General features: G+C 40.6%; 1 protein-coding gene across 1 annotated transcript in view; it reads right to left on the reverse strand.

The window, feature by feature from the left end:
* Positions 1 to 5483: 5483 nt before the first annotated feature.
* The window catches only part of EDNRA (endothelin receptor type A), a 28578-nt gene continuing 20914 nt past the window's right edge, over positions 5484 to 13147 (reverse strand). The window contains exons 7-8 of the mRNA XM_081021396.1: positions 11285 to 11393; positions 5484 to 9193 (exon numbers count right to left, since the gene is read on the reverse strand). Coding sequence (XP_080877522.1) covers positions 9053 to 9193; positions 11285 to 11393 — 250 coding nt within the window. The 3' untranslated portion in view covers positions 5484 to 9052. The remainder of the gene's footprint in view (positions 9194 to 11284; positions 11394 to 13147) is intronic.

Raw genomic sequence — 13147 nt, forward strand, 5'->3', positions numbered from 1 at the left:
AAAATTCTTTTCTTGATTGCTCAAAACTATTTTTCAGTTGGTAAGTAATCTCAGAAAAAGCAGCTTCTAGGGATATATTTAGTAAGATGAATGTCTTCCAGCCACAGTGCTGTTTCTACATTTACAAGGATCAAAGTCTATTTTCACCATCTGATAGCTCCATGTTTGCCTATGCTTCTGTTAAAAAATGTCTGTTTCATCATTTTATTCCATAATGAATGCTTACAGTTAATCAAATGCACAAGTTTTCATGATATTATCTGCAGTTAAACACATCTTTGCAAAGCTAATATAAAATACATGTCCACATTAGCCATTTTATTCTCCCCTATCTTTCTAACCACTCGTCTCTCCAGAATTCTTCTGTAGTGTGATTCAGGTAAAAATTCTTAAAAGGGGTTCTTTTTAATGGCTATGCTTAAAGCAGAAAGATCTGTACAGGATTGTTATCAATGCAGACAAATTCAAGAACAAAACAAACTTCTTGGACTTCACAAAAACCTTTGATGAAGTCCCCTACCAAAATCTCTTGGGTAAACAGTAAGGACAAATGCTAATGGGGAGTAAAGGTAAAGGGACCCCTGACTGTTAGGTCCAGTCGTGGCCGACTCTGGGGTTGCGACGCTCATCCCGCTTTATTGGCCGAGGGAGCCAGCGTACAGCTTCTGGGTCATGTGGCCAGCACAACCAAGCTGCTTCTGGCAAACCAGAGCAGCGCACAGAAATGCCGTTTACCTTCCCGCTGGAGCGGTACCTATTTATCTACTTGTACTTTGAGGTGCTTTTGAACTGCTAGGTTGGCAGGAGCAGGGACCGAGCAACGGGAGCTCACCCTGTCGCGGGGATTCGAAATGCCGACTTTCTGATCGGCAAGCCCTAGGCTCTGTGGTTTAACCCACAGCGCCACCCGCGTCTGGTTAAAGAACAGGAAGCAATGGAGAAAAATAAATGGTCATTTCTCACAATGGACAAAAGTAAGCAACAGGTTTTTCCAAGGATCTGTAGTGGAACCAATGCTATTTAGGGTGTCTGGAACACTAATGCTTTACTGTATGAGCTATCAAGCCGGTGGTTGAACCATGTTCCTCAAAGGGATCACCTAGGCTGCATTCAGTCAGCTGAGCCAAAGAACCAATCCTGGTTCATGAAAACAGATAAAAAAATAACTTAAGAGCCATCCTTCACACTTAGTAGCTTGCCTTGCTGTTGCTTCCTTTACTCACACTACTTGCCTGTCTCAGCTACACAACTTGTTCCTGGCCCTTCTGATCTTCAGTTTCTGTTTTTGGAACTTGTTTTTGGAACTTGTTTTTGGAACTTTCCTTGCCTGCTTTGCATATTGCAACTCACTTTTGTCTCCATTAGCATAATAGATGACTTCAGCCAGCCAGCCAAGTGTCCCCTAAAACAGTCCTAAATGATCTGGAGTCAGGGGTGAGCAATGGGGTGGCAAAGTTTACAGATGACACCACACCAAAATATTCAGGATGGCAAAAGTTCAAGCACAGAACTCCAAAAGGATTTCTCTTAGCTGCATAAATGGGACAGCAATATGCCAATTGGGAATTAATATAAACAAGTATAAAATTACTGAGGCAGTTAAAAGAAAAAAACACTTTTGTAGATGATACTAGGCAAGAAGAACAAATGAATGCAAACCCATGTGTTCACTCTATGGGAAGGACAATGACAAGTGCTGTCCTGTTGATTGTGGGTCAAGAAACTGCCTGCAGCTGCTTAATGGAGACAGACCTGATTATTTCAAATGTATCCATTATCTCTCAGCAGCGTGACTGAGAGGAGAGTAATGTGATTAAGAGAGAGAGGCCAAAAAACTAGATCCTTCATTTTAAGGGACAGGGTGTGGTATGAGAAGTGTGGAAAGAAAGTAAAATGATGTCAAATGTTGACTTTCGATATATATGTGCTACATGTTGTATTCTCTGTCTTATTTTACATTGTTTTGTTAAGGCATTATTGTGCATGCTGATCTATTACAGAACAGTCACCATTGTGAATAAAGGGAAGCAGATCGAGTAGGGCTTTTAAAATGACTTAAAACAAAGAAATCTCTGAATAGAACTGCTTTTCATTTGAGGCAAAAGAAGGGATTATGCATCATGGGGGGGGGTGAGTTTTTCTTTATCTAGCTAGTAAAGTCTGTTTGGCCTGCTTTGGAAAGATGAGGGGCAGCTGCAGACTGCTTCTGGTAGTTAAGCAAACCATAAAAGAAGGGGGATTGTGAAATAGGTACATAACAGATGTTTGTGATTGTGAGATGTTTGCTGGCAGGATGTTATGTCTAGCCGGGTGTGGACAGTTCACTACTTTCTCAACACAGGGTATAAGAAGAAAAGGTATCAGTCTACAACCATGGGCGTATAAATTGTAAAATAAGTGACAAGAAATATTTTATCTATGAAACTGGAGGCCATTATACATTTCTTTTGAAAGAGGATAAGTTAATATATTCTTCTCAAGACTCACTTCTCAACAATTTACCAAACTTTGGTTAAACGTTATGCTTTTTCCAGCTGTTTGAGGCACTTTCTGAAACGATTTCAGAAAACAGTCAAAAATGGCGGGAAAACCAATGGAGCAATTTTCTGAAACTAATTTCCCCCCTGAAAGAATGCTAAAGAACTCTTTAAGGAGCAGCAACCTCAAAAAGTAGCTTGGTTTGGAATTCCAGCATAGCCAAGTGCATTTGTGCAGTGTGCATAGAATTCCAGTGGGAAGTGGAATTTTGATATATTTTTGTACAGAACAGCCACTGGAGACTAACAGTGACTGCTGTAACGCATAAAGCTGTGAAAGTGTGAATCAAGCAGCAATTGATTTCAACAGCAATCATGTCTACATGGAGGGAGAGAGAAATCTTGCTGACAGTTGACTGAGGTTTCGGAGGTCAGTTCGCTTTTCATCTTTCTCTAGAGAAAAAGCAGTTGACCTACATTTTTAGATCACCCCCTCTTTCGGCTTCTTCAGTGGTACACATGGCGTCTGTGTATTGTATCAAGATTTGTCAAGCCCCTTCTTTATGGTGTCTTACGTGTGCCCCACCAATTGTAAAATATCCAGCCTTTTTAATAGGCCAAAAAGGCGCAAATTAAGAGATAACTGCTGATCTGTGTTTGCAATGGTACAGTTTCCTTAGTGGGATTATGTGAGGCAATGCAAGTAGACACTTAACAGATGGTGTCATTTTGGGAGATATCACTCTATTTGACCTTACAAAAAATTGTACTTCTATAATACCATAATATTTGATTTTAATGCTTCGACTGTCTTTGTTTTTACGCCAATAGTGTTAGGAACAAGGGAAGCTGCCTTATACTACTGAGTCAGACCATAGGAACAAAGGGAAGCTGAGTCAGTCCATTGGACTATGAAGCTCAGTATTGTATACACACTGCCTGCCAGTAGCTCTCCCAGGTTTTGCTTTGGAGTCCCCTCCAGCCCTACTGGAGATGCCGGGGACCGAACTTGGAGCTTTCCCATGGATTACTAAGCTATGGTTCTTACCCAAAGTACATTAGGTAAAGTACATTGTAGAAGGAGTCTTCTTTTGTACAAGACCAACTGTTTTAAATATATTTTTGAAGATATCTTAGCCTAAATAGATCCTAAATAGCCTAAATAGATCAATGTAAGGTTTGCTTCCATGGGATAGTATCTTTACCACCAGCCAGCCCCATATTCTTTCTGCCTTCTCCCTCCATTGAGAGCCAGTGTGGTGTAGTGGTTAAGAGCGATAGACTCGTAATCTGGGGGACCAGGTTTGCGTCTCCGCTCCTCCACATGCAGCTGCTGGGTGACCTTGGGCTAGTCACACTTCTCTGAAGTCTCTCAGCCCCACTCGCCTTACAGAGTGTTTGTTGTGGGGGAGGAAGGGAAAGGAGAATGTTAGCCGCTTTGAGACTCCTTCGGGTAGTGATAAAGCGGGATATCAAATCCAAACTCTTCATCTTCTTCTCCCTCCAAAGCAGGAATGGGGAATCTGTGGCCCTCTATATGTTTTTGGATTAAAATTCCCTTTTTTCTGCCCACTGGCCATGCTCGCTGAGGCTAATGGGAGTTGAAGCCTAGCAACATATGGTGCCTGGAAGCTGGACTTCCATTGCCAGGGACTAGAGAAGATTGTATGGCTGTGTCACACATTCCTTTATGTTTGCACCTTTTTGCAAGCCACTTTGAGACCCATCCTTGATTGAAAAGTGGGACATAACTACAATAAATAATGGATATTAATATAAATAAAGCCATTTCAGAACCTGTACTTACATATACATAAAGAATGGCAACCCCATTTTTGTTTTTGTTGCTTGCAGAAATCTCTCTTCCACTGTCCATGTTCAGTAAATGCTCTGACTCTTTCAGCTGTCTTCTTCTCATGGTTGGTAGATGGAACAGCCACACGTTGTTACTCACCTTAGTTGTTTTCCTGGTGGGCCAAGCACACACAGTGTAGGGGACTAGTGCGTTCTCCACATAACTCATAATGGGGGAGAGTCTGCAACTAACAATTAAGATCATAAACAAAAGTGAGGGGAGATGGTCCTAACAGGTCAATGTTTTTCTGTTTCCCTTCATCCCTCATTGGTGCTGATGTGATAAATTAAGCAGAACAGTATTACCATGGGGTGGGAGAAAACCAGTAGGTGGTGGCAATCAAGCCAAACTAATATGGTAAACATTCTGGAGCATAATTGTGTCAGTTATCTGAATAAGGATATATTGTGGTGTTGCCTCAGATTAGTGTCTTTCGACTGTGATACCAGAGTCAAGGCTTCATATAGGTTTATTTGTGTATGCTATACCGAGCTTGTGATTTTCCACTGAGCTGTGGCTGCAAATTGGACACATTTAGCTTTGATTTTTGTGGCCCTGCTTCCTAGGTACCATGTGTGCAGCAAAATGGGCAGGGCAGGGCAGGGAAGAAGATTGTGGCATAGGCTGAGCTAGTGGGAGACTACAATGGTGCTTGTATGAACCTGCATTTTGTCTGCTGCTGCCCCAAGACCATGATTAGGAAGTATCTAGTAGATTCCATGGCTAATGAGCATGCTCATTAAATATTTTGTGTACTTCAAGTTTCCCTGAGCCTGCTGCTACCACTCTCTTGTGTGGGGCTACTGTCATTTTGGCTATATATTAGATAGCACTTACCTTTGAATCTTGGAAATAAAGGGAATGCATATTAACAGGGTAGAACCAAGACGGTTTTCCACTGAAGGACGGGTTGTTGTCCCATCCCCATTCCAAGCACAGAAGACAATCGGACTAGCAGCTGAATCCTACTTCAACACTGGTGATCCTCCACTGAGGGCATCTGCTTTGCTTAGGGCTCACAGCGTAGACTAACTTAAGCAAACAGTTAGGAGGAACAGCACTCCAGCATTCCGCACTTGAGGCAGGTGCCTCTCTCTGCCCAGCGACAGGGCCAGCTCATAATAAGAATAATTATGCTGCTGAGAAAGGAGCACGAAGAATATACAGTCCTTTTATTACAATTAGAAATGTGGTAACAGAAATATGGTTTCCTGAACTGTGGTAATGGAAATGCAGGCTTTCAAAGGGCTGAGGAAAGGAGGAGGGGGGAATGAAAAATCAAATATTTCACTCTACTCATGGCTCTAGTAAACCACTGCAATGTGAAGTGGTAAAATCAGGAGTATAAATGGCTCTCTAGAGAAATCAAATTGTTAGCACATTGCACGTCCTGTCATATTGACACTGAAGTTGACTCCACTGTCTCGGAACCAGAAAAGGTTATTTATGTCACTATATAAGGATATTTATATTCCTACAGTGTTATGCGTAGGCTGTTTAGAATACAATTTTTAAAAACTTTTGTTCCTATTAAAAATTACACATTACTATTTTGCTTGAAATCATGAACATATACATATGTATACAAACAGACAGAAGCCATGAAAATAAGCACTCATAAAAATACATAGACATTTACACAGGATAGTTAAATATATATATATATACATACATACATATTACAATATTACACTCTATCTGTAAAGCTTTTTGGAATTGTTTAGCAGATTTAACTGTAGGCACTTTGGCCTAAACCCAACACAAAGTTAGGCCAGCCATTGATTTGCATCTGACTTAGTAAATTATGCACAGAATTGTGTCTTCCACTTGAAATACAGCTGAATGTTCAGATTCACATGGCTATTTTCCTCAGCTAGGCATCACAGGTGCTATGAATCTCCTGGCAGTTTTCCTGTAGCATGCATATTGTATACTACACTGCTAGATGTAATACATTTTGATGGCTAATAAAATGCTACCTGTATGGCAATAGCAGCCAAAAAGAACCCCTGCCACATGGTAGAGGTTATGACAATGATGAGGATGTTATTATGCAGTTACATGGATTCAAATATCACTTTTTTGTTGTTATTGTATTTGTGAGTTGCCGGTTCCTTCAGGAGATGCTCAAGGCAACATACATCAATTCAAAGTGGGAAACTGATAAGATATCAAAATTTAACACCTTTAAAATGCTACATTGCCAACAGCAGTGGTCTGGCTGATTTATAATTGTTGCAAATGAATTCCGAACAATGGAATATGCCTGAAGTGACCACCACCACCACCACCCCGCCAACTCATGTGCAGAAGAGGTAATAACAGTTGGGACTGATTTCAGGATTTCCCTGTGCAATTCTGAACATATTGGCTGCAACCTTCATTACTTATTTGTATATCCCACTAAAGCTAATAGGACTCACATATCAGACAATAAGATCTGGAGCCATTGTGAGCTGGATATGTACTGCAAAACCGAGGGGAGCAGAATGGTTTGTAGCAAAACTGAAATACTGCATGGTCTAAAGCAATGTGGAGATAGCAATTTTTTTTCTATCACTGTTGTACTCAAAAGGGGATTTTGATGCACAAACAACAGGAGCAAAGAAGGATATAGAAAATGCTTTTGCAATGGACTTACTTTCAGGAGTTCCTTGTATTTGTTAGGGATTTTTTCTTGTTTTATTTTTATTAAGAAGCCTTGTGCAAATTTCAATCTAGTCTAAATCAACCCCACCATCACTCACCCTGGTTTTCCACCATGAGGGATTTGGCCACAAAAACAATATTTTGCCAAGGCATGCTTGGATGCATGGTCCCCATTCATGTTACAATACTCATATGAGCTGGGCTGAACTGGTGGATTAGGGTGCCACTAAATGAAATTGGGGGGGGGGGGGCTGCTATCAGGGCCTCCAGATTTTTAAGTTCAGAGCAGGCATAGGCAGCACCAAACTAGCATAGGAGCACAGTCTTGGAGAAGGGAGGTTTACCTTTCCTGCCTGAGCTGTTTTCCCTATCTAAATAGACGCTCCAATGCTGCTCTTTGACCCATGGGGGGAAATGTACAGGAACCCCAGAGCAGCCTGAGCAGCCTTAAGCAGTTAATTTAAATAGGAAAAACAGTGTAGGGAAAGTGCATGTGTATATAGTTATTTAAACTTTAATTCCCTGTCTTAAAAAAAACAATTACAAGGCAACTTAAAAATACAACCATGAAAGCAGAAAAAAGATTAAGATAAAAAGCAGTTTCAAACAAGTAAGCAGGGCAGCATACAAAAGTTAATAACTCCTGAATAAATGTTTTCATAATGCTATTCACAGAATTAAAATGTTTTCAAATGTTTACTACACAGTCCTATGCATACCTACTCAGAGGTGTCCCACGGAGACTTACTCTTAACACAAATGTGCATAGGATTGCAACCTTAAAAGCACATATTGGTCCTGCCGCAAGAAAAGCCCCTTCTCTGGCACTAGCAAAGCACATTTGATTTAATGAGAGTCTAGAGAGCATAGCCTCAGAAGACAATCTTATGGAACTCTTTAGGTGGGGTGGACAGAAAGCAGACTGAGGTGATTTGCAATAGTTCAGCAAAAGTCTCTCGCTTCCACTTGTTTCATGATAGAAATCAGAAGTACTGTGGCATTCCCATTTTGATTTCCCCCATAACAGATTCTATCAGATTAGAGCAGGGCTTACCAAACCTGGGTCTTCAGCTGTTTTTCAACTACAGTTCCCTCATCCCTGACCACTGGGTCCAGCAGCAGCTGGAGACCCAAGTTTGGGAATGATTAGAGTATAAGGCTCATCATCAAATAAGAAAAATGAAAACATGGCTAGCAAATGGGTCTTGAAATGTGATTTCACATTTTTGCTGATTGATATATACAAATATACCTGGTTCATAAGGAGTCTGCATATCTCTTTTATTTCAGTACCTTTTGGCCCTGAGTTTGTGTCCTAAACATCTAACAATGTACACAAAAGACAATTATCCCGTCAATGCGTCATTTCTTCTGGCTTACTGAGAGGGAATGCGAAAGGCATGGGGAGATTGCTGCAGTGTTGTGTGTGGCAGTGGGGCCAATCTGATGCCCCCATTGCCAGGCATTGTAATGCACCAAGCTCTTTTTGCCTCATTCCTCCCCTCTTGGTAACATCAGTGACCTGCTGTGTTGGAAAGCCAGGAGGACAATGGAAGCCCACCTGCCCTGCCTCACTGGCCCCTGCTATTAAAAAGGCTTCTGGCTGAACATGCTTTAAAATGTGGAATACACTTACTAAACTATCTCATGTCAAGAGAATGGGAACACAGGGCATCTATAGGTCCTACATTTTGTCAGTCTTTCAAAACAATTCCATCATGACTCACAGTGACTTACGAAATTCTTCAAAACGGCAGCATGCACAATACACTTACTGAGAATGTCCACCTGGAGTCTGCAGATAGTTTGCAGGACGCTGTGCAGATTCTTCTTGTTTTCACCAAAATATGAATTTCTTTGTAAGGGGGAGGGCAAAGCTTTCTTGCTACCATTTAGAAATCTGTACAGAGCTTCACTTGTGGACGCTTTGGTCATCTTTGGACTTAAGTGCTAGGGCACTGAGCCTTCAAATGAAATGTGCTTATTGAGTCCCAGATTGTTTTTCTGTTTATAAAGCTGCAGTACACCGTTTTTGCTTTCACCCATAGCAAAGTGCAGTCTCCACCAAACATCAGTTTAAGCTGTCTTTATGGATGCTCCGTTCTGTGTAATGATTGTTCAGTTCGTTGTTTTTCCACTGAATACTTGTTCCGTTCATAGGAACAGATGATACTTGACTCCCTGTCTGGTAGCACTTACAGCCAAAGCATGACTGGCAAGAGAAAGATTCCAAACCATGTTAATATTCCATTCCTTTATGAAGGATCATCCCCTGTCTTCAGTGGAGAGCAGAAGCTTCCAGGGCAGAGGCAGAATTAGATTTCTAAAATACTGGATTGTTTTTTCTTATGATACTAAATATAGGCATATTTCAGACAACATGCTAAACCATGGTTTGCACCAACCATAGTTTGGAACCCAAACCATGGCTTCAACTTCTAAATATACAGCATGCAAACCATGGTTTAGAGCAACCTTCCCCAACCTCATGCTCTGTAGATGTTTTAGACAAAAGCTCCACCAGCCCAAGCCAACAGGACCAGAAGTCAAGGATTACGATCAGGGTGTTGTAGTCAAAAACAACAGGTTAGAAAAGTCTAATTTAGTACTTCCATTTTATATCTTCTTAGAAGTCAATGTCAGAAGGTGACCCTTGTCTTAATGACATTGCATTCTCTGGAGGCAAAGCAGCAGCTGCAATCGCCATTTGCCCATTTAGACATTACACCAAATCACAGTTAGCACAAACCATGGTTTGCAAAACTACTTCAGAATATGGTGTCTGTTTCTGGTTTGCTAGTCAACCATAGACCATGGTATGTCAATACAAACATCACATCATATCATATCATATCATAAGTAAGCTTCCTTAGTCATGGTTTGGTGCAATGTCTGAATTGAGTCACTCTGTAAGTACATCAGGGCCTGGATTCTACAGTCCCAATTTGGTCAAAGTATTGAATTCAATATTAGCTTTTCCTAAGTAAGCTGTTCAAGACATTCCTGCATACCAGCTGGACCAATATTTATTGGTTTGCTATTAAAAGATCTCCAAATAAGCATACCAAAGAATTAATGCCATAAGCTGAATAGAGATTGGGCCACATTTAAGCTCGCTGGTTTCAGTGAGCTTTAGTGCACCTAACTTTGTATCTTATCTGTTTCACCATATTCATATAGATTGCAATATAAAACATGCATGCTGTTATTTACTCATCCTTCCTATACTCCTATATCAATCCCTGTTGCTGTTCATGCTGGAGAGCTTTGTTCATAGCTGTCAACTTTTCCCTTTTCTTGTGAGGAATCCTATTTGGAATAAGAGAATTTTCCTTAAAAAAAGGGAAAAGTTGACAGCTATGGCTTTGTTGTAGTGAGAAGATTTGAAAATATGGCCCTTGAGAACAGTTAACTACCAATCAAAGCACAAGGGATACTTTCACAAACAACATACACAAATGTAATGAGCATTTCAGCTAATTCTCTCTCCCACCAAATGAAACAGGTTCCTCAAGATTGAGGAGACTGGCTTATTTGAACAGAAGTAAGTGGTTGGTGAAAAGAGGATTATCCTCTTTGTTATGAAATCTGACAGCAGAAGGAATCTGGCGGACAAGTCAAGCGGACTAAATTGCAGAAGAAATAGGCAAAGACTGAATTGATTACACTGGGCACAGTCTGGACATGATAGTGCAACATTCCTGGGGTCTCCTTCACTTTAGCTCTTTATGAAAAGCTCGGGAGTGGATTTTCTCTATGGGAAGCTGTATCTCACAAAGGAAAGGATGTGGGTGAATTTACAACCCTCCAGTGTAAAGTTGAGGTCAAAATCTGTAGTGTGGAATCAAAAAGCTCAAGTTCTTAACTCCTGCTCATTTACTGAAGAGCCAACTGAAAGCCATGCTACAACTTTTTTTACCATAAATTTCTGCACCAGAAGTAATAATCTACACAGAATTCATAAAACCACAAAATTCTATTGCCCTGTGGAATAAATCCCTCAATACACTCCCCTCCCCAATCCAAATGCCTAAAAGCGAGGCACAGTATTCTAAATTTTGCCTTTCAGGAATAACATATAGGCAAGTTCAGGCAAACAATAACAAGTTCAGGCAAATGTTGCTGAATGTTGCATGAGTGGATCGTTTCATGCGTTATGACTAAAAGATTCTCATGGGTCTCCCATTGGTTATGTGACCAATCAGTGGGTGGGAAGAAATAATGCTACTCTTTCACATTTTCTCCCTTAGATACATATTTTGACAGCTTAATTTCCTTCTATATAATACATCGCAATCCTTACCTGGAAACAGTTTTTGAACTTCTTGCTGACAAAATAGAGTGCTATAGGGTTTATGCAGGAATTTATGGTCGCTAAATTCATGCCGATATAATCAAGTGTCAACAAAAAGCTAGGGTTAAAAAAGAAAGCAAAACATTACAACCTTTTTCATTCTGGGAGCGTATTACATATAGCTTTGTGAAATCCCTTCTTGGGTACCTACCTAGCAAAAAATATGATCATACAGAATATGTGTCCCGTTTGAAATTAGACTGTGACACATGCATAAATTAGTATTAAGAAGTGTCTGTCAGCTGTGGAGAACTTGCACAGAGCTTGGTGCCAACATTTAAAACCTTTCAGCGCTAGGTAAAAGCATATTTCTTCTCCCAGGCATTTGGTGGACTATAATACAGTGGTACCTCGGGTTACATATGCTTCAGGTTACATACGCTTCAGGTTACAGACTCCGCTAACCCAGAAATAGTACCTCGGGTTAAGAACTTTGCTTCAGGATGAGAACAGAAATTGTGCTCTGGTGGCGCGGTGGCAGAAGGAGGCCACATTAGCTAAAGTGGTGCTTCAGGTTAACAACAGTTTCAGGTTAAGAACGGACCTCCAGAACGAATTAAGTACTTAACCCGAGGTACCACTGTAAAGGTTGCTGTGTATTGGTGAAATGCAATGTGCTATGAAAGTTTTTTTGCAGTTTTTCTGGGCCTGTTACGGGGTACTTAATGTCTTATGTAATTTTGTTATGTTATGTTATGTTATGTTATGTTATGTTATGTTATGTTATGATCTTTTAAAAGTCACTCGGAGATGTTTTCGTAGCAAGTGACAAATAAGTCAGATAGATAAATAAATAAATAAACAAACACACAGGTCTTGTTGTACAAAACCAAGTAGAGGGATCATGTGCTAGTGGAGCCCACTCAGGCATGTCCCTGGTCCACAGCGCCATGCTCTTCAGCAGGTAACCCAACACCCTGGAGAGGCTTTTCAGGGCTACAAGAGGGGAAGAGAAGGGAAAGCTTGTGCAAGTTGCCTTTTGTGTACATAACCATTGGCTACAACCTTCATTAGATAAATAACCCTGTGCTAACCACAGTAAGGGGTTAGAAGAGAAAGATGGAGAGCATCGGCAACAGCAAGAGCTCAGAGTCGGGGTTGGGTTTTTAAAATATAAATCTGTACACCACTTAGAAATCCTGAATATCAAGCTGTATGTAAATAGGTGAAATAATTAAGAAATAAAACAGGGCCAGATAAAGTATGCTCTGGGATGTGAAAACCTGACCTAGCCTTTTAATCGCCATTATTGTAAGATAAAAAGAGGATATTTTAAAATAAACTATTTGAACAGGACAAGTTCATGCAAGCATCTTGGTGACTGCAAAGGAACGCAGTGATCCCTTGGGTGTGCCTTTATTTTTCAGTGTCTGACTGCAAGTAGTTGAAGGCCAATTGCGATGTAATATTATTATGTGCTTTTATGTTTCCTTTCACGAAATGTGTGTCTGGAGCCACAATACTGTGCGTGTCTTCAAGCACTTCATAGATGGAGCGCTTTCCACATTTTCCCTGGATATGATGAGCTTCAGGTTCGGCTACACACAGCGGCGTTTCGACATCCAAATGTGCCACATTACAAAGCGCGATGTACACTGATAGCTCTATAAATAATACTAGGAATAATAAGAAATGCTTCTGTGTGACCTGGATAATGATCTGTGGAAAAGAGATGTCTGCTTTTTTACAGTCTGCACTAAATCCTGCTGACATAGCTAATCAGGGAGGAATCGATTCAATTGTTTGACTAGAAGCAATAAAGAAGTAGAGACAAGTGGCCAAAGCAATATGGAGTCGAACCAATAATGCCCC

This window comes from Podarcis pityusensis (assembly GCF_964106645.2).
Source record: "Podarcis pityusensis genome assembly, chromosome: 9".
Classification (NCBI taxonomy): domain Eukaryota; kingdom Metazoa; phylum Chordata; class Lepidosauria; order Squamata; family Lacertidae; genus Podarcis; species Podarcis pityusensis.